Below are 25,071 nucleotides of genomic sequence, written 5' to 3' on the forward strand. Positions count from 1 at the left end.
GACAGAGAAGTAGCGGCTCCGGTCTCGGAAACTGACATTCGGCCAGGAGAGCGGTGTGCTGACCACATGCCCCTACATATCCGCATCCAGTGACACCTGTGGGCTGAGGATGACACGACGGCTAGTCGGTACCTTTGGGCCTTCATGGCCTGTGCGGGAGTTTATGGTGTGTGTTCCCTCGGACATCTAAAAAGGAACACCTAACAAGTTTCCGAAGTAGAAGATAACGACATTCAATCTATGCGGAAAAGTGGCTGATATACAGTATACAATTCTTTGCATTTATTCTAGGAGAAGGACACATCCTTACGGACCTGTAGGAACATCTCTCTGGAGAGTTTGCAGGTTTTCCCCACAGTGATCTCCAGAGGTCGATTCACCATCGCCATGAAGATCAGCAGACTGCGTCTAAAACGGGAGTCACTCTCGTTCCATCCACAGCTGAATGCAGAGATCATCAGTTTCTCGCTCTGAAACAGGAGAGGATGCGTTGACGGAGAATCCGGAACAGAAAATATATGTGTGGCTATTATATTAATCACATGACATTTATATTCCTCCGTCCCATGAGTGTGTTTACAGCAGACCTCGTTATACACGCTTAGCGAATGGACTTTGGTTTGGTATATCAAGACTACAAGGAACGTACCTGCAACAAAAAAAGCTACGTTACTATTATTGCGATGTAAGGATTAAAACCATGTGACTATCCCTCGCAATAGCGATGCTGTTCGGTGACAAAGTCACACGTTTGCCGTGTTTCAACAGGACAGCGGCACTATTTAGGTCATCTGTCCTTCCCAATGTTTGTTTGACGAATATGTGGATGAAGTTCACCAGTCATATGGATAAAGAGTAGCAGCGATTTACAATTGGGGAAACGGAAAGAGGCTGACCAAAGACAAAAAATATAAGAAAGTAACCTCATGCACAAAATGGGATTCATTGACATTCTTCAAGTATGATAAACCCTGGATGGATAAAGCCGTAATGCGCGTTATCCAGGAACTGAGGACGTTGCTGCTAACGACAAATGGGACTCTCATTCGTTCTGTGGCAATACTGCTTTTCGGTGAGAATATATGGGAATATAATAAATGCAGTGTGAAGTACGAAGAAAAGGTATTAGACTACGGGAAAACAGCACAAAAATATTGAAAACACAACGTTAATGAATCACTTGTCTATTTACGCAAATTACAAAGTCGAAACGTAGTTAACGTAATGTGTCTGCCTCAGCACCACATGAATACAGGAATCAATAAATTGAGAAGAAATCCGATAAACATGTAGCTTTTTTCTGTAGAGGAAATGTGGGAAACTGACGATTCTTGGGTTTGTTAAAATAAATCTGTAAGTTCAAATCAGCTCTTGGAATCACATGCTTGGGAAGTTCTGCCGTCCACAATCTTATTTATTGCAGTTCGTAAATATCTAGCGGAATAGTTTCCGTTGCTGAAAAATTGGTTTTATGTTTCTAGTGTATTCACAGCATACACTAACGGAACAAATCGTAACACCAGGAAAGAGTTGTGCCACATGATCGAAGGTTGGTAGGCATCAGCGCCAGTTACATAAGAGTGCGCTAGTAGCGCCACTATAAGAATTCAAATCAAGTTTACTTGAATAAGCGCTGCAAAGGCCGTGAGCACTAGTTACCTTTGAGACATGACGTGGTAAGCTGATGTTATCAAGACTGTCTTTAAGGCGACAAAAACACAATTACCAACATCTCTCTAAGTTTGAGGAAGGTCGTGTAACGAGCCTACGAGAAGCTCGATGTTCCTTCCGCGATACAGCAGAAAGACTTGGGAGGAATGTAGCAACTGGACATGATTGCTGGCAGCCATGGTCACGAGAATGTGCGGTAACAAGAGGACTGGACTCCAGACGGACACATGGCAGTACAGAGAGGGAAGACTACCTCGTGTTCGGTTTACGGCTCTGTGGTGTGCGTACTGTTAGACCTTGTGTCAGATTATTTGACTTATCGCTCTAACAAAGTAGGCGAGTTTCAGCAAAATGTCTCGTGGTCTTATCGTGGCTTGTTTATCATCCACCGTTAGGTTACACAATAGAAATGCCACTTGCACGTTTAGAGTAGCAGATTGACGGTGACCAACTTTAAACAGAACTTGATAAATTTTCACACACATTTATTAAAATAATAAATAACATAGACATTACGTAACTTGATTCTGGATGCTGTTTACAATTGACAATCTGAAGTTCCTTTGGTCTTGTTACGTTAATCTCATTCTCACATATATCTAATACTTGACAAAGTGTCTATACATTTCTCTTCGTGGCTATGTACAGCAATATGATAATTTTATAGGCGCAGACTGAAACTTGACTACAAACTAATGCAGACTGATGCAGACTGGTTAATCGGAGGTCTGTACACTCGTTATAATACCTCGAGCTTTCAGGTATCACTGCGCGAGTGTGATCAGCAAGGAGAAAAGGTTCTACGTTAGCAGCAATCTCATTGGCTGCGAGACATATTAATACGAGGATCGGCAGAAGCAGAATATGGTCCGTCTCTAAGACAGCGCCATCTCGTAGTGCGGAGATGGACGAGCGCTGCGCCTGCGCTGTTGTGCTTAGCGGGACGCGCTCTAATGGGAAAGTTGTGTACGCACTGACTACGCGTGACTATGTACACAACAGGCTCTGACGCATCGTACTGCATCTGTAGCAGCAATTCGAACAGCAGTTGGTATCACAGTAATACAACGGACTGTTGAAAATCTGTTACTGCGAGGACACCTCTGAGCCAGATGCTTTGTAGCGTCCATTCTACTGACCCCATACCACAGCCACTTGAAACTTCAGTGGCGTCAACCGAGAGCTCAGTGGAGGACAGGCTGAAGTTTCCTGATAAAAATGGTTCTGCCTCGATGCCAATGATGACCGTGGGTTGGTTAGGAGAAGGTCTGTTGATGGCTTTCAACGAACCTGTCTGCGTGTACACACACTTGATCTACATCTTGAGTTATGGTTTGGGGTGCTATTTCGTACGAAAACAGGAGCGTATGAGAGTAGAAGGACTCTCGTGGTTATCTGTGGTTATCCCACGGATCTCGACTGGAAAATTGTACGTCATTCTGATGATTCGACCTATTTTGCAAACGTTTATGAACACTATTCTAGTGGGTGTTTTCCAAAAGGATAACACTCACCCACATACCGCTGTTGTAACCTAACATGCTCTACAGAGTGTCTACATGTTGCCTTGACCTGCTCCATCGCTAGATCTGTCTCCAATCGATTGGACATCATCGGACGACAACTCCTGCGTCACCCACCAACAGCAGTAACCGTCCCTGTATTGACCGACCAAGCGCAAGGGCATGAAACACGTACACCTCTTACTAACGAACCATCATTTCACATTTGCATTGGCTTTTCTCACTCTTACATTAACCTGTGCTCTTGCAATGCTAATCGCTTACATATCTTATGTAGACAAATTTATTCCCGATATTTCATTATTCTGTCAAGTATTTTTTGTTGTTGGCATTTTTTCCGTCACGGTATTTTCACTGACTTCAATGAAACCGCCATCCTATCGTCAGTATCATTGGGTGTATTTCTCAATTGACTTAAAAATATTATTGTTGGATCCCTTACATACTTGGCTTATTCCTTTCAAACTTAAATTGTTTCTGAAGGAAGGAAAATTTTCGTTTGCTCTAATACTCTTAAGTGCCTTACGACTCATTTTAGAAGCAAGATTTATACAAATATACCTGTTTCCAAAATATACATTGTACACAATTGCGTACACTGGGTCGCATGCTACATTGAAATCATTGTAGACAAAAATACACAAATTTACATATAGCATTTAAATGTGAATTCCTTTACACATGCAGTACAGATAAAATTCACAAAGTTTTAATTAACAATAAAGTACGTCGGGAATTACACTCATACTTTACTTATAATTTAAATGAAATGTACAGAAACAGATGTTTTCTTTTGACAAACAAAAAAATATGTACATTCTATGTTTAATATTTTACTCTCAAACGGTCATTGCGCTGTGGAAATTTTCATCCAGCAGGCAATACACGATCTTCATTTAGAGACAAGTTTCGTGTCTGTCATTTTGAAACTCTAGGGTCTCCTTGTCACCTTTGAACAGGACTACCTCAAGGTGTGGCAGATATTCGATATCTTTTTTATTCGTTCTATCCTAACCCACTTAACACTAAAACATCAGTGAACCTCATGAAGATATGTTGGAGATCCATTATTTTCTTCGTTGGTAGACGAGTTGCTTTGTCACTCGTGTATTCCAGCCAACTCTGTACTACAGGAACGTCAACAGCACGGAAAATTGCTCTAAATTTTTATTTCTTAGCTTTCATAAAAATTGCGTAATGTATCATTTGATCGAAAAGATCAAATCTGCCCATTCCATGATGGTAGCGTCTTACAGTGTCTGTAGTCGATAGTAACATTGCAAGTGATGCTAAATGTTATTATATTTACATAAATAAAATATTACCTTCAAATTGTGAGCTACACCCTTAATTTTTGTACATGAAATTAGTGAATTTACTCATGGCACTTCGGTTGTCTACATCTGCGGTCACTTTCAGAACTCAAATTAATCATCAAATTAACTAATTCAGTACGAATGCATTCTGGCTTACTGGTGTACCGGTATATCACCACAATAAAACAAAAAACAGTGAATTGGTGGAGGAGTATGCATCAGAATAGTGGTGCATTTAAATTTACATAAATAATGAGAAGTTTTTATTCATCCTTTTATTACTACAATCAAGCTGACAAATTTGACAAAATAAAGACAAACATAAATCAGGAAAGGGATGGTGCTTCATTAGCAAACATCCATTGGGGTGGAAACTTCACAATTTCTCCCATGAATTAATCCCTTTTACAATGCACTCAGATTTTGTTTACATGAATCTACTGTGAGACCTGATACTATTCAAATGGAATCAACTTCGACCAGGTACACCACAAACTATGGGTCACAGAGCACAGAAAGCTGTGAAAATCATTTAACAACCCTTCACTGGTATAGCAATACATTACCCTTTCACCTTTATTCAGGTGGCAGCAGAAAACGGCACACAGTGGCGAGGAATGGAATGTTGCGGGGGCTGTAGTGTTCTGACACGTCCACGACAATTCGAAAGCTACGCAAACTGTCGTTCTGCTTATTATAAAGCGGTAAACTTCCTGAGGTGCACCCAATCGTTGGTCTGACCAACCAATATGACTCACAAGCACGACGGCGCGTGCTGGAATTGTCAAACGCCAGACGGCCGACTCAGAACGAGTAAGTTCACCCTCATGACACACGATATGTCCGAGATGGTATGCAGTTTCACTGTTGGTACAGTTGGAAACTGTTATAGCGTAAAGTCAAGAGCCGGCACGCAAGTCGGAAACGAGAGAGCCGAGAGGGCTGTGAAGAAGACGTCAGCCAATTCCACACTGACCGACACCTCTCCAGGACATCAACGCGATGGCAGCGGCCTCTATGCGAAGAGGACACAAGCGCCGCGCCGATTGGTCGCGGTCCAGTTCTGCAGCAGCATCAAGATTAGGCACTCCAGCGACTTGGGAATTGTATATACTGAAAAAACAACGTAAAAAAACAATAATCCATTTGAGTCCATAGACGTATCACGGCACTGCACTGAACAGATATTTGAATGTTGTGCAGGGGCAGTTGAATTTAGTGAAACTAAACTACTAATTGTTGTTGTTTACAGATCCCCTAAGTCTGAATTCAGAGAATTTCTGCTCAAGCTAGAGGGGGTTCTTGATTCACTTTGTAGGAAGTACCAGAAATTAGTTATATGTGGTGACTTCAATATAGATTTTGTATATGACGGTGCAAGAAAAAAGATGTTGGTTGAGCTCCTAAATTCATATGATCTGTTGCAGTCTGTGTTTGTTCCAGCTAGTGCAGGGGAACAATAGTACAGCCATAGATAATATATTGATTCATTCTTTATTGCTAGATGGACATTCTTTTAGTAAAAAGGTAAGTGGCCTTTCACACCATTATGCACAAGGCGTTTGCACTCAAACAAATTTCACATATAAGTACAAACTATGTAGGAAAGTTAATCCAACAGCAATATACTGTTTTTTAAACCTTGACAAGGAACAAGTGTCACAGGATGTTTACAGTGCCGACAACATAGTTGATAAATATATGCTTTCCTTAACACGTTTCTCATCCTCTTTAAGAGTTGTTTTCGATTAGAACGTTGTAAGTGGGGTACTGGCACTAATAGGCAGATGGGGTGGCTGACTAGTGGGGTAAGGATATCATGTAGAACAAAGCGGGAATTATATGAAAATGTTAGAATAGTCACAATCAAGCTAAAGTAGCCCATTACAAACAGTATTGTCAGATGCTTAAAAATGTTATTATGAAGACAAACAGTATGTGGTATGCAAATATAATTGCTAATTCAGAGGATAAAATTAAAACCATACAGTCTGTTGTGAAGGAAGTGTCTGGTCAGCAGCACAAGATCGACGATATAGTCAGTTCGTAGTAAAAATATTTCTGTTAGTGATAAATCAGATATATGTACAGTATTTAACAATCATTTGCTGAGCATTTCTGCTAAATTAAATAAAAATTTAGTTTCTACAGGGAATCATATAACTTTCTTCGCAGATGCCTTTCCGAGAGTGATGTCTGAAATACTCCTCTGTGATACAGACAATGGGGAGATTGAGTTACTAATGAAATCACTGAAGACTAAGGACTCACACGGATATGATGGAGTGCCTATCAGAATATTAAAGTACTGTGCTGAACATGTTAGCCCTGTATTTAGCCATATTTGTAATTTTCCCTAGGAATGGTCAGTTTCCTGAAAGATTCAAGTACTGAGCAGTAAGCTGCTTTATAAAAATGGGAAAAAGGATAATGTAGACAATTGTGGACCTACTTCTATGCCATCAGTGTTTGTTTAAGTTATTGAAAAGGCTGTGTATGTAAGGATAATTTATCATTTTATAGCACACGATTTCTATCAAATGTACAGTTCGGCTTTAGAAGTCGTTTAACCGCTGAAAATGCTGTATTCTCTTTTCTCTGTGAGGTACTGGATGGGTTAAACAAAATGTTTCGATCGCTACGCATCGTTTTTAGTTTAACTAAGATGTTTGATGGTGTTGATCACAAAACATTGCTCCAAAAGTTGGACCATTCAGGAATATGGGGAGTAGCTCACAATTGGTTCACGTCTTACTTTAGCAACAGACAGCAAAAGGTCATTATTCACAATGTTGAGAATGGCTGTGATGTGGGGTCTGAGTGGGGTATGGTCAAGTGGAGGGTGCCCCAAGGATCAGTGTTGGCGCCACTCCTGTTCCTCATTTATATAATTATATGCTCTCTAGTATTAGGGGTAACTCTAAAATATTTCTGTTTGCTGATGACACTAGCTTGGTAGTAAAGAATATTGTGTGAAACATTGGCTCGGTTTCAAATAGTGCAGTTCATGACCTAAGCTCATGGCTTGTTAAAAATAAACTAAAGCTAAATCACAGTAAGACTCAGTTTTTACAGTTTCTAACATACAATTCAACAAAACCTGAGGTTTCACAGAATGGGCATACTATTAGTGAAATTGAACAGTTCAAATTTCTAGTTGTTCAGATAGATAGCAAACTGTCGTGGAAAGCCCACTTTCAGGACTTTGTTCAGAGACTTAATGTTGCCATTTTTACTATTCGAACGGTATCTGAAGTAAGTGATCGTTTGACACGAAAATTAGTCCACTTTGCTTATTTTCATTCGCTTATGTCGTATGCTATTATATTTTAGGGTAACTCTTCCGATTATAGCAGGATATTTTTGGCTCAGAAACGGGCGGTTCGGATAATAAGGGGTGTAAGTTCACAAACCTCTTGTCGCCCCCTATTCACGAGTCAGTGTATTTTGACATTGGCCTCTCAATATATTCATTCCTTACTGTCATTTCTCGTTAACAGTATTAGCTTATGCGCAAGAGTAAGCAGTTTTCACTCACTTAATACTCGCCAGAAATCAAACCTGCATTTGGATCGGACTTCCTTAACTCTTGAACAGAAAGGTGTGTTATATACTGCTGCAGCCACTTTCAATAAGCTACCACTCGAATTCAAAAATCTTAGCAGTAATCCACGCGCTTTCTAATCGAAACTGAAGAGTTTCCTCATGGCTCACTCCTTCTATTCTGTCGAGGAGTTCCTTGGAAAATGAAGCCAATTCTTGTTGCATTGTTGATTGCATTTACTTATACTTATGGACTGACTTTTTTGGATTGATAAACATTTTATTTTTATCTGTTATTATTTTTATGTTGTAATTACATACTCTGACACGTTCCATGACATTGGAGGATCATAATAACTTTCCACGAAGCCTTGGTACGGAAGCCAAATTAGAAGAAAAAACCCGTGTCCAGTTTGTAAAAACAAGTCGAATTATCCTCCACTCACTGAATCTCCCATCTTGACTGTTCTCATGGCCTGGTAGCCAGATTCAAATGTGAAAATGCTTACAGTTTTATAGCCATCCCGCCGTATGCATAAAATCTCACATTACAGCAGTCTCTCTTAAATAGCTTCCACCACCCAATTTGATCCTACAGAACTTGACGTCTAAATAAATAAAAAAATAAAAATGTTTATTTGGTCTGTTGCCCTTTGCTTGCGATACATCTTTTTAACACAAAGTATAGTAAACCAGAATAGTCAGCAGTAGTCAGCAAGATGTAGGACAATACAACATTAGAAACTATGTGTAGATCACAAAATAAACCATTTCAAGGTACTAATCCATTTAATCTACTTATGCTTTCTATTCCATGGCGCCTGCGAATAACACTGGGAGCTGTTGCATCCATCAAATGATTCTTAAGAATAAATATAAGAATAGTTGATGGGAAAAACATCCCCATTGTGGTTTCGGAGGTAGCTGGTATAGTGTGGGAAGTAAATGTGACACTTACCTGGTCGGTTACCAACTGCCCAAAGACGCAGAACATGCCAGTCTGGTACAGCAGGAAGGGTATCATGGCGGTCAGAGTCAGGGGGCGTGTAACTCCTCCACCAGCCTGCAACAGCTGTCCATGAAGCAACAATTTATTTTATCTGTTTAAAGAAACGAATCAATTTAGATTTTTTGCAGTACATACAATGCAGAATACATTTATACTGCACTCATGTTGAGCTCTGTTAGAAGCAGGATTAGAAGAATGAGTCAGCTCAGCTTTCCACGTTACCTCTTTTCAGGCTTTTCACTGGTTTTTCGCAGCCCGTCAAGAATTCCTCTCCTGTGCCAACCTCTTCATCTCAGTGCAGAACTTGTACACTATTCCTCCAATTACACTGAAGTAACAAACAAACTGGTAGAGGCATGCCTATTCAAATACAGAGATGTAAACAGGCAGAATATGGCGTTGCGGTTGGCAACGCCTGTATAGGACAAGTGTCTAGCGAAGTTGTTAGATCGGTTACTGATGCTACAATGGCAAGATTTAAGTGAGTTCAAACGTGGTGTTACAATCGACGCACGAGCGATGGGACACAGCATCCCGGAGGTAGCGATGAAGTGGGGTTTTCCCGTACGACCTTTCAGAGTGTAGTGTGGATATCAGGAAAGCGGTAAAACATCAGATCTCCGCCATTGCTGGAAAAAGATCGCGCAAGAATGGGACCAACGGCGACTGAAGAGAATAGTTCAACGTGACAGAATCTTCCGCAAATGCATTCAGCTTCCAAAGCTCTCCGCCTCGCTTGAGCCCGTCAACACCGGCATTGGACTGTTGATGACTGGAAACATGTTGCCTGGTCGGACGAGTCTCGTTTCAAATTTTATAGAGGAGATGGACGTGTACAGGTAGTGACACAACCTAATGAATCCATGGATCCTGCATTCAGCAGGGGACTGTTCCAGATGGTGGAGGCTCTGTAATGGTGTGGGGCGTGTGCAGTTCGAGTGGTACTCCTCATACATCTAGATACGGCTCTGACAGGTGACACATACGTAAGCATCCTGTCTGATCATCTGCAGCCATTCATGTCCGTTGTACATCCTGACGGACTCGGGAAATTCCAGCAGGACAATGCGACACCCCACAAGTCCAAGAATTGCTAGAGAGTGTCTCCAGGAACATTCTTCTGGGTTTAAACACTTCTGCTGCCCATCAAATTCCCCAGACAGGTTTCACGGTGTCAGTTCCCTCCAGCATTACTTCAGATGTCTAGAATATGCCACGACGTGTTGCAGAACTTCTGCTTGCACGCGGGGGTACTACACGATATTAGGCAGGTGTTCCAGTTTCTTTGGCTCTTTAATGTATTTGATGAATAATAGTAGAATCTCTGTCGTCTTCTATAGTTTTTACCCTGTACACCTCGCCGTATTAGGGTACCTTCTTCTTGACACTAGTTTCAACACATTCCATTCTTCGCTGATTCTGAGGACACTCTCTTCTTTCCTTACCTTATTAGCCCACTTAATTTTCAACATTCTTCTCTAGCATCGTACTTCATACTATTCGATTCTCATCCGTTCCAGTATTGCTTCAGTGCATGATTCACTACCATACAATGATGTGCTCAAGACGCACATTTGCCAGAAATTTCTTCCTTGAATTAAGGTCTATGTTTGATACTAGTAGACTTCTTTGGCCAGCTAAAAGGTGTCCGTTGTGGGGAAATCAAAGATTCTTCCCAGCGACACCTCGTAAAAGGTGCCCACTCTCGTGATATCTGGATTCTGTAGCCACATCCTTTATCGGTCCTACGCTTTTGCCATATGCCATGGCCTTCTTCGCAGCTACGACACTACTTATGGGGAGTATGCGAGAGCTCTGCACACACTAGGAACACCGGCCAGCAATGTCGTGTAAAATCTTCTGAAAAAATATGGCCCAATTAAGTTTAATTCGAAATGCAACGGAATGTATAGCGTAAATTCCACGTGATTAGGCAGGAAACGAGAATTGTAAACTTGTCAACGTATCTTTCAGACATTTGTCATATTAGCTACTGAATTTACCGAGAATGTGAAGTTAACGTGGATGGGAGACACGACTGTCCATTGAATTTGACATTAAAACGTCTCCATATAATCGTTTGATAATAAATTTGAACAATTTTATCTTGTACACGTATTATTTTCAGTACCGCTTGCCCGTGTGCACTTCTTGAAACTCACCCAGCAGGGGTGAGCAACGGGACTGATATAAATTCGATAATTATTTGACATGTAGATCCAAGCAACGTGTGCTCTGCATCAGACTTTTTGTATGCTATGTGATTCTACTCGTATTACTGATCATGTGAAATCCAAATCCATACTGATGCAGTGGCATCCTATATTACCACGTTTCCTCGTTTACCTTGTCTTTCCTGTGAGAGAATGAGACACCTCTGGGTGTTTCCGTTTTACCAGAGTGGTTGTTTGGGTGATCCCATTCGGGAGGTACTTAGCTGCCGGCTGTTCGCTTGAGTTCGATTCGTAGATCTTCAGCGCAGTCTTGCTACTTTAAAGTCGTTGTGAATGTGTAAGTTCTTTAGCCTAACTGAAGCGCTTTATCTCCTTTTCCAGCTCGACTCGCATTCGGATGGACGACGGTTCATATCCGCTTGGGCTATCCTGATTTAGATTTTCCGTGATTTCCCAAAATCGCTTCAGGCAAATGCCGGGATGGTTCCTTTGAAAGGCCACGGCCGATCCTTTCGTAATCCGAGCTTGTGCTCCGTCTCTAATGACCTCGTTGTCGACGGGACATTGAACGCTAATCTCTTCCTCCTCCTCCTTTTCCAGGATGTGTTCAGTTAAAAACATAATGCTTCGCAAACATTAGAGAAAGTTAGGGGTTTCAATTTATTCGGTATTCTGGTTTTATTCTATTCCTTTGGAACATTGTGGTGTGGAATGTTCTACACTGTGTAACGATTAGGAGGAGATAGAGAGATATTTGCTTTGTGTGAATGTGAGACTAATTGTGTCCTCGTTACGTGTGTTTCTTTCTGTTCCAATTTGTAGATCTGTTCCTGTCTCAGGTTAATGTGTGCTTAGATGTACCGTTTTCCGGGTGTCATTAGTTATATGTACTTCACTTTTTCGTCTTTCAATAAGCTCTCAGTTTTAGCTTCTGTATTTCAAGTTATGCTACTGGTTACATTGAATGACCTGTGTCTGTCGTGTAATTTTAACTCCTACATTTTCATAGTTTTGAGGTATTTTAGTAACCTCTTTTGTTTGTGTGTACCACTTGTTCCATGAACCAGTGCGACCTTCACCTATCGTGGTATCGTTGATGTGTTCGCAGTTCATCGTGATTCAAAGTAATCTTTGTAGTCGTGTACTCTTTTTTCCACAATTTGGTGATTTTCATCTGTTCCACCCATGAGTGATTTATTCACCCACGTTATGTTCCCATTTTCACATACATATTGTGTGGGCTCGTAGTCCCATGTCTTACGCTCATATCAATAAATCATTTCAGTCGGTATAAATGTTTCTGCAGTAACTGCATGCTAATGATGATTCTCTACGAACTCTCTTTTCTTGTTTGAATTCAGTATGAGTGTAGAGAGCTGTAAATACCTTTCACCTCCCATACGACAGAGGTGTGCATTATTTTAACGAAGCTGGTGAGTTGTTTCATGTCCTGTCACCAGTCAGATATTGGATCAGGACGTACCACTTTATTTCTCATATGCGAATTTAAAAGTAAATGTTCTAATACCGCATGTCTCGTCCTATTCTTCCTGACTTACTACACAGTCACCATTAACGCAGTGTATAATGGGTCGAAGTTGCATAGATCTAAATGTGTTGTTTTTGCAAGCTGCGCAAAGGGGGAAGTGATAGTAACGCAACATAATCTGAGAAGGAGCCCTTACCAATGGAGCGCACAATCAACGTTTTATTAATTTACCGCATACTTTTTCGTGTGATTGCGTGAGCTAAGTTAATTTAAACCCTTTTAATTCTGAAAATACAGTCATATAAAATTTTCTAGTTTGGTCTCATCTTTAATGGGTAAAGAAGGGTTTGTTCTGGTGGTCACTCTGTAATTTATAATAGAATATACCTAATGTGTTGTTGCTGTGGCCTTCAGTCCAGAGACTGGTTTGATGCAGATCTCCACGCTACTCTATCCTTTGCAAGCTTCTTCATCTCTGAGTAACTACTGCAACCTACATTCTTCTAAATCTGCTTAGTGTATTCATCTCTTGGTCTCCCTCTACGATTTTTACGCTCTGCGCTTCCTTCTACTACTAAATGATGATCGCTTGATGCCTCAGAACGTGTCCTACCAACTGATCCCTTCTTCTAGTCAAGTTGTGTCACAAATTCCTCTTCTCCCCCAATTCTTTTCGGTACCTCCTCATTGGTTACGTGATTCTTCTGTAGTACCACATTTCGAAAGCTTCTATTCTCCGCTTGTCTAAACTATTTATTCTCCATTTTTCACTTCTATACAAGGCTGCACTCCATACAAATACTTTCAGAAAAGACTTACTGACATTGTAATGTATATTCGATCTTACAGATTTCTCTTCTTCAGAAACGCTTTCCTTGCCATAGCCAGCCTACAGTCCCTACTTCGACCATCATCAGTTATTTTGCTCCCCAAATAGCAAAACTCATCTACTGCTTTAAGTGTCTTATTTTCTAATCTAATTCCCTCAGCATCACCTGATTTAATTCGACTACATTCTATTACACTCGTTTTAGTTTTGCTGACATTCATATTACATCCTCCTTTCAAGACACTGTCCATTCCGTTAACTGCCCTTCCAAGTCCTTTACTGCCTGTTACAGAATTACAATGCCATGGACAAACACAATTTTTGTTACTTTTCCACGGAGTTTAATTCCTACTCCAAATTTTTCTTTCGTTTCTTTTACTGCTTGCTCAGTATATAGATTCAGTAGCATCGGGGATGACCTACAACCCTGGCTCACTCCCTTCCAAACCACTGCTTCCCTTTCATGCTCCTCGACTCTTGTATCTGCCATCTGGATTGGTCGGCCGCTGTGGTCGAGCGGTTCTAGGCGCTTCAGTCCGGAACCACACGGCTGCTACGGTCACAGGTTCGAATCCTGCCTTGGGCATGGATGTGTGTGATGTCCATAGGTTAGTTAGGTTTACGTAGCTCTAAGTCTAGGGGACTGATGTCCCTAGATGTTACGTACCATAGTGCTTAGAGCCATTTGAACCGTTTGTTATCTGGTTTCCTTACAAATTGCAAATAGCCTTTCGCTCCCTGTATTTTATCCCTGCTTCCTTCAGAATTTGAAATACAGTATTTCAGTCAACATTCTCAAAAGCTTTCTCTTAGTCTACAAATGCTAGAAACATAGGTTCGCCTTTCCTTAACCTACCTTCTAATATAAGTCGTAGGATCAGTATTGCCTAGCGTGTTCCAACATTTCCACGGAATCAAAACTGATCTTCCCCGGGGTCGGCTTCAAACAGATTTTCCATACGTTTGTAAAAAAATCGTGTTAGTATTTTGCAGTCGTGACTTATTAAACTGATAGTTAGGTAATTTTCACACCCGTCAACACCTGGTTTCTTTGGGATTCGAATTATTATATTCTTCTTGAAGTCTGAGGGAATTTCACCTGTCTCATACATCTTTCTCATCAAATGGTAGATTTTTGTCATGGCTGGCTACCTGATAAGTGGCCTAAAAACCGAAGAAGCATGTGTACCTACACCTGTATCCATACCACGGGGGTATGTTACAAAATTTAGTGCTATAATCTCATTGAGCCAAAACAGGATCACAAGTTGAAAACACAGAACTACACTGTGATCAGTAAAGACAAGGAAAAGCGAAAAACAACACTGGTGGTCATTGAACGAAGTAATCTAATGATAATTTGACTTGGTAAATCATAGGGGAGGTTCATATAAAAGGGAAAAGATTACCATCTAACGAATCATGCATGAAGACGTCTGGCAATGGTGGGCGTACGAGTACAATGATTGGTCGTATCTGGCCAGAGGGGTGTAGGATTACTATTGAAATAATCTGAGATGGTTCGTCCCCGGTGAGCTTTCAACCACTTAGTCAATGCGTGTTACTGCGGTCGTAAAGGCTTAACACGACGCACCTACATACACCTATCAGACCTCATACTTCATACGCTTGTTCCGCAAACTTTTGCCACAAATTATTACTCAGAGGAACGCATCGGTGGGCGAAGTGATCGCCCCACAGCCTCGAAGCAGAGACGCCCGTCCTGCCGCTAGAGATCGAAGACCGGGAAGCTCTCCCAAAAGCTTGGAGACTGCGAGCCCTCTATATGAAGCTCCAATACCATATCTTACTACATCTCACTCTCAGCCTGTTCTCCACAATCCCTAAGCAAAACTCTCCTCCGCCAATCTCAGTATTTTCTTAAAAGTTTCCCAACTGAATTACTTGTTACAGGTGGTTCAGTTTCCTTCCTAAGAAGGATTATTGTAAGCCAGTCAGTCGCCTCAGCAACACTTAGGAGATTTCGTCCAAGCTCCCACTCCTTACTACTTTTTAGTAAACAGCAGACGACATCCCTTCAAGTGATTCTGAAAAACATGAGAGCACTATCCTTGTATGGTCCGGCACCTGAAAGTCGGCGCCTTATATTATCTCAGGGTATGGACAGATATTGCTATCTGGTGCATCTACCCTCACACTGTCGCCTTCCAGGGAGATCATATGTTCAAGAAGCACATAGATTTGGGTATACTGAAAAGTCCGGCTCGTACAAGACGCTACATTCTGCACTACCCCAAGTCTCATTATGCCGGGGCTTTTTATGAACCCGTTCTTCACACCGTACCGTCGACCACTAACGGAAAGGCTTCACGTACTCCTCGAGACGGGAGCCGTGTCGGACATTGCGTCCCCTCAGTAAACATCCGCAGTGGCGCCGGAACGGTTCCTCGCCCCTATCTGCTGGCGGTTTCGTCTTTAGAAATCGGTGGCCTCGTCGCCCCAGTGACCTGCTTTTGTAGCCGCTAGCTTCTCCCACCGGCTTCTTCTTACCGCAGCTCACTAACATTTAGCTCATGCAACCACAAAATACGGGTGCGCCAAAATTATTATGAAGAATAAAGGAATTTATCTTGTTCTCTGCAATCTCTTATCTCTCACATTTTTTATTAAATGTTTCTTCATCTATAGCAAAGATGAGTCAGGTGCTGATAGACCGAATTAATATTGAGAAAAACATGACACGTGTCAGTCCACCCAAAGACTGACGTGTTTCACAGGACTGTCCTCTTTGTCTGTGCTTGTCACCTTTTTATGTCGTCCTTGCTTTATCCGCCATGGGTTATATTATTTCCACTGCACTAGAATTCCTCAACTTCCTCAATTTTGTTCTAACCCTATGTTTCTCGTAATTCTCATTTCTGCCGATCCTCAATATTTTCTCTTTTCTCAGTTTACTCTCGGTCCATATTCTTCACTGTTTAGGCTATTCATTCCACTCAACAGATCTTGTAAATCTGCTTTACCTTCACTGGATAGTAAAGGCATAACCGATTCTTATCACTGATATGCTTTGATACTGAATTTTTGTGCCACTGTTCAACCTCTCTTTTATTTCTGTGACTGCTTCTTCGATGTATACATTGAACATCAAGGGAGAAAGACTGTATTCCTGTCTTATCCCCTTTTTAGTCCAAGCATTTCTTTCTTGATCTTCCAGTCTTACTTTTCCCTCTTTTTTACCCTCTTTTTTTCTTTTACATATTGTATAATATCCCGCTTTCACTATAGTTTACTCCTACTTTTCGCAGAGTTTCGAACACCTTACCCTATTTTAAACTGTACAGTGCTTTTTCAGGCCGACAGAACAAATGGAGTATCTTGGTTTTTCTCAAGTCTTAATTCCATGATCAAGAATATCTTCAGGACTGCCTCTCTGGTTCCTTCGCCTTTCGTAATGCCAAATAGTTTCCATCGATGCATTGCTTATGACTTATACTCGGTGTCTTAGGAGCTGAAGTACATCTCTTCCATATCTCATGAACAAAATTTTTACTCTGGTTCCGTTTATAATTTTTAGCTCAAAAAATCAATGTGCTTACTTACCACACCGACAACGAGGAGATTAGAACATAAAGCACCCATATTAATAAAGAGGAGAATTATAATCGATTTGCTCATTGCTGCCTCCAACAAGTCGATAGTCCTGGAACAGAGAGAGAAATTATTCTGATAATTATTGAGAGTATGAAGGGAGAATTTTAATTTGTGTTACTGTAATACTAACAAAGGGTGCAGAAGTAGCGAAAAATACCACAGTATAGTATTATGGCTGCATTTTCTAAGAAAACGAACATGTGGTAAGTAATGTCTAACTGCCATCACTATAGGCTTAAATTCAGTAGTTATTCATAGCTCTCAGAGTCAGTGTTGATTGTGCTGGATGTACACAACCAGGATTCAATTTTGTCTTCATTTCAGTTGATATGAGTTTAAAGTGCTCTAAGACATATCGGTTATGGATAATAATGTAAATTCACTGCATTAGTTGAATGCCAGAATTCCAGAAGTACAGTACTAGAATTTATACATAGCTTTTCCGTTTAATTGTAGCACATGTAACACACTCCAGTCGGAGACTGTAGTAGACATGCATTCCAAAACTGAAAGTCCATTTAAGGGTTCGATAAACGCATTTCACATCTTCAAACAAACATCTCCAGCAAGTGTATAATGTTTCTTTAGCTGTTTTCAAGTTAGGTTTCTTATAATTTGAAAATATGCAGACATGATTGAAATGCATACTAACCAAATGAAATGCTTCAAAAACCGAACTGTATGTAGTGAGCTTTGTGGATGTTTTACAATATTAATTATTCAAGTAAAGACATGATCACATTAAAAATCATATCTCAGTAAATAGGGCAAAGTTTTAATTTGGTTAGAAATTCAGTTCAGCAAACACTCAACTGTGAAGTGGAAGTTTCATTCCAAAATGTATCCCTTTAGTAATATTTAATAGTCTTATTTAATGGCGAAGGCGTTAGCATTTAATTGAAAATGCTGAAGAAATAAAAACTGCGTTGCTTATCTGCTTGTTGTTGCTCAACAGAACATCTCTTCCAATTTATGATTTGGTTTCATGAGAAGCATTATCAGTGTTGCAACTCTATATTTTCGGATAACCACTGTAAACTTATGAATAAAAGTGTACCAATGTAAGTGTATCTATTCTAGCATCCCGAGTAATAGGGTAATTCTGCTCAGTCTCTCATACAAACCTAATCATTTCATATTTTTAGTTAACAACCAGTATTTATTAATACCACATAAGTAAGCAATAAAAATTAAGGTATAGTAAGGTAGATTATTTCTTACATACACTTTATCATTGGAAGTGAAACTAGCATGGAAGTGCCTCAAAAAGTGCTATAAACTGTTACTGCATATGTAAGACTTGCGTGAGTTTGGCAGTTTGCTGATGCTGTTTACTGAAGACAGGATTTTGGCCACTTGAAAAACTATCAGATGTCTGTTGATAACCATTCTGGGCGATTTCGGGTAGAATGGCCAAAGGAATTTAGTTGTAGAGGACAAAGGAATATTTAGATTATTATTTTTTTATTTCTCATTCACAGTGAATGAGTAGAGATAAACATTTATTAAGGCATTTATGAAACAACTGTTACAGTAGCACTACAGAATTCAATGAACCTATCGTTATCATCATTTATAGTGATTACTACTTCTAATATAGTATAAAATTGGAATATACATATAGAATAATGTGGTTCATGAATTATTGGTTCACCAAATTCAGCATAAGGCTTGAATGGAGCAATAATATTAGTTTCTCAATGAAAATGGTCAATATTCTTCACCAACATAGTCTAGATAGAAATTTATATTGATTAATTCGAGTGGAATGATTCTAGGAACATCATCAGCAACAGCTTTTTTATCAGCTTCAATAATTTCGTTACTAAATCCAAGCATTCTTCCAATAGCACCTTTTATATCCATCTATACTTTACTTAACTCTCAATATTAATTCTATTTAAAATTTTATCTGTTTTGTTCGAAACATTTAGCTTTTCAAGCTATAATGGCGAACAGGATTTCTATCATTTCTAAAGTATAATTTATTAATGATTGACAGTCATATACTAGCTCCAGGATGGTTAAACTGGAATAAGATAAATCACTTGTATGTTTATTGAAAAAGTTCAGATCAACTGAAATATTCTGAATTTATAAAAAATATGTAAGAAGTTCAAAATGAAAACAATCAGAAGATTACTACATTTATTGAAAACATGATGAAACTACACTTCTAGATCAATGCCAAGATAATTCACTTACATTATTCCATAATTTCATTGCTTAAAATCAAGATGTAGTTAAAGAATATTTTACTACAGGAAGACATAAACCAACAGATTGTTTTTATATAGCTCAGACATAGTCAAAAATTAGTAAGAGATAATTCCATTGTTCTAAATATTTTAGACAATATAATACGAATTTAAATCACATTTGTCATGACTTTGTTGGTTGCGATTTAAAATTTGATGATTTTAAAGAAATGTGTAGTATATGATGGAATGATCCATTTGAATTTTTTCAACAGATATGACTAGGAAACCTAATGAAGGGAAATACAGATAATTCATAAAAGAGTTCCTTATCAAATGAGTTCCTTAAAAGATGATATTAAATATCTATTAGAAAACCACATTGGTTGTATTTTACATGAACATATCAATTAATTTAAAGTAGCTTTTGACCATGTGATAGAATATGAACAATTAGAAAATATTGGTCAACATTATATAAATTGATCATGGGCTAGTGAAGAAGCTAAATGTAGGCCAGGAACATGTGTTTGCAATTTTTTTAATAGAAGAATGCATTATGTAATTAATTTTTATAAATCTATATATAAAAAACAGATTTCATTAATGTTTCTTACCCATAGTAAATATTTTGGAAAATATTACAGGTTCATTAAATGTATAGTCGCTATACTGTGCAGCATAGGAGAGTCCACTGAAGAGCGGGTGTGAAAGGGAGCGAGACTGCTGGTCGGCACAGCAGGCTTAGTCCATTCACATTAAAGTAATGCACAAACGAATGCAACAGAAGTATTTTGTTTAATGAGCAATGAAATTTTATAACGATTTTCTACTCTGGCTCCTTCTAAAACCTCTGTTAAATAAGGAAACCCGTATTCATTCAGACACCAGTTTTTGCACTAGTAACTCGAATGATAGATTAAAGCTATGTTATAAAACTTCTTCCTTTAGTGTGCAGCGGCATACAATTTGATTTGGAAGTAGCTCATTCTCGGTTTATCGGCATGTGCTTTGTGCCGGTCGCCAGCATTCTTATAAAGAACGAATGTAAAAAAGATTAAAAAAATAAAGAAATGAAGAATTGAAAGAAGGATAGATCTGTACCTACAGATTGGAAAATTGCGCAGGTCGCACCAGTGTTCAAGAAGGGTAGTAGGAGTAATCCATTTAACTACAGACCTATATCATTGACGTCGGTTTGCAGTAGGGTTTTGGAGCATATACTGTATTCAAACATTATGAATCACCTCGAAGGGAACGATCTATTGACACGTAATCAGCATGGCTTCAGAAAACATCGCTCTTGTGCAACGCAGCTAGCTCTATATTCGCACGAAGTAATGGCCGCTATCGACAGGGGATCTCAAGTTGATTCTGTATTTCTAGATTTCCGGAAAGCTTTTGACACCGTTCCTCACAAGCGACTTCTAATCAAGCTGCGGAGCTATGGGTATCGTCTCAGTTGTGCGACTGGATTCGTGATTTCCTGTCAGGAAGGTCGCAGTTCGTAGTAATAGACGGCAAATCATCGAGTAAAACTGAAGTGATATCGAGTGAAACTGAAGTGATATCAGGTGTTCCCCAGGGAAGCGTCCTGGGACCTCTACTGTTCCTGATCTATATAAATGACCTGGGTGACAATCTGAGCAGTTCTCTTAGACTGTTCGCAGATGATGTTGTAATTTACCATCTAGTAAGATCATCCGAAGACCAGTATCAGTTGCAAAGCGATTTAGAAAAGATTGCTGTATGGTGTGTCAGGTGGCAGTTGACGCTAAATAACGAAAAGTGTGAGATGATCCACATGAGTTCCAAAAGAAATCCGTTGGAATTCGATTACTCGATAAATAGTACAATTCTCAAGGCTGTCAATTCAACTAAGTACCTGGGTGTTAAAATTACGAACAACTTCAGTTGGAAGGATCACATAGATAATATTGTCGGGAAGGCGAGCCAAAGGTTGCGTTTCATTGGCAGGACACTTAGAAGATGCAACAAGTCCACTAAAGAGACTGCTTACACTACACTCGTTTGTCCTCTGTTAGAATATTGCTGTGCGGTGTGGTATCCTTACCAGGTGGGATTGACGGAGGACATCGAGAGGGTGCAAAGAAGGGCAGCTCGTTTTGTATTATCGCGTTATAGGGGAGAGAGTGTGGCAGATATGATACACGAGTTGGGATGGAAGTCATTACAGCATAGACGTTTTTCGTCGCGGCGAGACCTTTTTACGAAAATTTCAGTCACCAACTTTCTCTTCCGAATGCGAAAATATTTTGTTGAGCCCAACCTACATAGGTAGGAATGATCATCAAAATAAATTAAGAGAAATCAGAGCTCGAACAGAAAGGTTTAGGTGTTCGTTTTTCCCGCTCGCTTTTCGGGAGTGGAATAGTAGAGAGATAGTATGATTGTGGTTCGATGAACCCTCTGCCAAGCACTTAAATGTGAATTGCAGAGTAGTCATGTAGATGGATTCTAGTTTTGGAAAAAAAGAACAAAATATGAAAAATAAAAAAAAGAACATTGGCCTGTTTTTGATGCAATTTAAATAGTAAAAGAAGGGATTGAAGCTTTATCTGATAACTTACTGAAAGGTATTGAAGACAACAGAGAGGTTGAAAAGCCATTGATTAAATGATTTCCTGGAGACGCATATGGATATTTAACTCCAAACGATGAATGGTCTGATAAGTAAGACTATAGTTGAAGTGACTCAGAATTACAGAATGTGTTGTGAAATATGATGAAGAGGTGAAAGACAGAAGAATGATTGCCCAAGCTTAAGGCGAAAGTTGAAAAATAAAATTAAGTTGAAGAATGTTAAAGTATATTATTCATACTGAAGATGAAGCTTTTGGACTGAAACCTGCTGGTATGTTTAAGTATGTCAGCAATTTAACAGTAAAATTTGAGGGAGATAAATTAAATATCAATGGAAAAGAGTATGAAGCTACAGATGAATCTCTTAACCATAAAACACATTACTATGGATGATACGGGTGAAAAATTTGATGCCATTGATATATCAAATTATGCAGGTAAATTATTCAATCCAAGTAAAATAAGACCAAGTAAACGAAAGAATATAAAAGTTGGATAAAAGAAATTGCTGAATATTATTTTACAAAATTAATTCAGATTTCCCAAATGCAAAGAAAGCTGAAGGCTTAGATTAAAAATTGTACAGAATAACTGACTGAATATATTTGGATGAATGATGCTAGAGATTTAATTGCTAAATTAGCAGTTACTCATGGAGAAGAATTAGGTGGAAATAAATATTATCATTATGAAAAAGTGGGAATAATACAATTGTTAACAAATCAATTTAATGATTTTATTATTAACAGTTCCAAAGTAATTCCACATTTCATTAGCTTTTCGATTAATTTTTTGAATTACTTGAATTTTTTTAATTACTTGTCACACACATTTCCAGAAAGTGAAAAGCATGGGAAAGGATTAGTAAACTGGGCATTAGATAATTTATTAATGCCAGAGATGAATCTACAAGGCTATACATACTGAGGACCTTTAAGTAAACTAGAAGCAAGATTAACACCCGATTATAAAGATTTAAATCCCCCAGATCAGCAGTTAGCAACTGGCAGACTGCGGTTGAGGCCTGGACCACATAAAGTTTAAAACAGACGCACCAAGAATAATTTGAATGTGTAAGTTATATACTCACATTATTTTAAATATATTTTTTTTAGATAACAATTCCTTTGAGCGCCACCTATATAATTTTTTATAGTATGTACAATTAACTGCTGAATACTTACAATTTGATAGGGTCAGTTACAGGTGCATTAAATGCATAGTCGCTATGCTGTGCAAGCATAGGAGGGTCCACTGAAGAGCAGGTGTGGAAGGGAGCGAGATTGCCGGTCGGTGCAGCACGCTATGTCGATTCACATTAAAGTTATACACAGACGAATGCAACAGAAGTATTTTGTTTAATGAGCAATGAAATTTTATAACGATTTTCTACTCTGGCACCTTCTGAAACCTCTACGAGAAGCCGTATTCATTTAAATATCAGTTTTTCTGCTAGTAACTCGAATGATAGCTTAAAGCTACGTTATGAAACTTCATCCTTTGGTGTGCAGCGGCATGCACTTTTATACAGAAGTAGCTCATTCTCGGTTTATCGGCATGTGCTGTGTGCTGGTCGCTGGTATTCTTATAAAGAAAGAATGTAAATAAATTTAAAAAAATTGTCACTAATTAGTGAGTAGTTATTGTGATATTGTACGAAGCGTTCCATTATAATCAAAGTTTATAACGTTTCCTCTGCATAGATAGGGATCCTGAAAAGCGTAAAGTTGATAGGAAATATAGGAAGTTTTCGATGAGTGGAATAAAGTATATTATTTTACGTAGCCTGATAGGTCTGGAGGTGCTGTAGTTTGCCTCATACGCGACAAAACTGTAGCTCTGGTTAAAAATAGCAATTTAAAGATACACTTAGAAACAACTCGTCAGCAGTTCCATAAAAATTTCCCTCTGTGTAGTGAAGCTCATCAAGAAAAACTCTACCCAACCTTCCTTCTTACAAAAAAAAGCATGGCCTTCCATATGTGCTCTATAAGCGAACATGAAAATTCCCCAGAAACAATGATGCATGTGTGTTGGACACTTAATAAACACCAGACGCCATTTTTAGACTCTGAGATAGCACAAGAAGTCTATTGGATGTTGAAATGGCACTTTTTGAACAAAAAACTGATGTTGTTGCCACAGATCAATGTATTTCACTGTCTGCAAGAATGAATACAAGAAGAACCGAAATCTTGATTGACAACAGAAGTACTGACAACAGAAGTACTGACAACAGAAGTACTTTGCTCCAACTTTTGCAGAAGGCGCCTTGCTACATCACAGCAATAGTTCAGTCATTTGATGTTGCTGATGAAGAACAAATGTCCATTTTTGTGCGATTTTTAGACACAGAAAATAAAGAATTTAGGGTAGAATTTGCTAACAATATTGCTATTTAAAGGCAAGATTCAGGGACAAGATTTATTGAAGAATGTTGATGACTTCATGACAAAATTAAACATTAATTATAATAAAATAGTGTCTCTTTAAACTGACAAGGAACATGCGAGCATCAGCAAAGAAAAAGGATTTCTAGAGAGAATCAAAGATAAGAATGCTGGGCGACTATCTTGTTATGCATAATTTGTCAGGAAGCCCTTTGGGGAAAACTTAGTCTGACTAAGAAAGAAGTAAGGGACAGTTTGATCAAGTTGATTAATTTTTTGAGGTCTCATTCTGCTCTTCGGCACATACAGTTCAAAGAGATGCTTTGTGAATATGATTTGACGCATTCTGACTTATAGGAGTATCACAATGTTCGTTGACTAAGTGGATGGTCTAGCGACTGAACGTTTTTGACAAAAAAGAGAAGTATTAACATCCTTCTCAAAAATCTTGGTTTCACAAGAATCAAGAAACAGTTTGAAGTTCCTAGCAAAGAAATGAGTACATTAGGTGCAGCCTTCTTCAAAGACATTCTGAAACACCGAAATGCACTCAGTAGCGAGGTACAAGGCAATGGGAAATCAATGTGTGATCTTGACATTGTATGTCAAGAATGGTTTCACTATCCACCAATTTTTTAATATAAAAATAATTCTCAAATAACACATTTCCTTATTCTCAAATTTTATGCCAGATCTTAAGAATGAATTTA

At 39.0% G+C, this 25,071-nt stretch overlaps 1 protein-coding gene across 1 annotated transcript in view; it reads right to left on the reverse strand.

Annotated features, from left to right (window-relative positions):
- Positions 1–287: 287 nt before the first annotated feature.
- LOC126343540 (odorant receptor 43a-like) overlaps positions 288–25,071 on the reverse strand; it is a 45,377-nt gene continuing 20,593 nt past the window's right edge. Inside the window, exons 2-4 of the mRNA XM_050001950.1 lie at positions 17,119–17,218; positions 9,012–9,125; positions 288–470 (exon numbers count right to left, since the gene is read on the reverse strand). Of these exons, the coding sequence (XP_049857907.1) occupies positions 288–470; positions 9,012–9,125; positions 17,119–17,218 (397 nt within the window). The remainder of the gene's footprint in view (positions 471–9,011; positions 9,126–17,118; positions 17,219–25,071) is intronic.

Source organism: Schistocerca gregaria, chromosome 1, assembly GCF_023897955.1.
Source record: "Schistocerca gregaria isolate iqSchGreg1 chromosome 1, iqSchGreg1.2, whole genome shotgun sequence".
NCBI classification, from domain to species: Eukaryota; Metazoa; Arthropoda; class Insecta; order Orthoptera; family Acrididae; genus Schistocerca; species Schistocerca gregaria.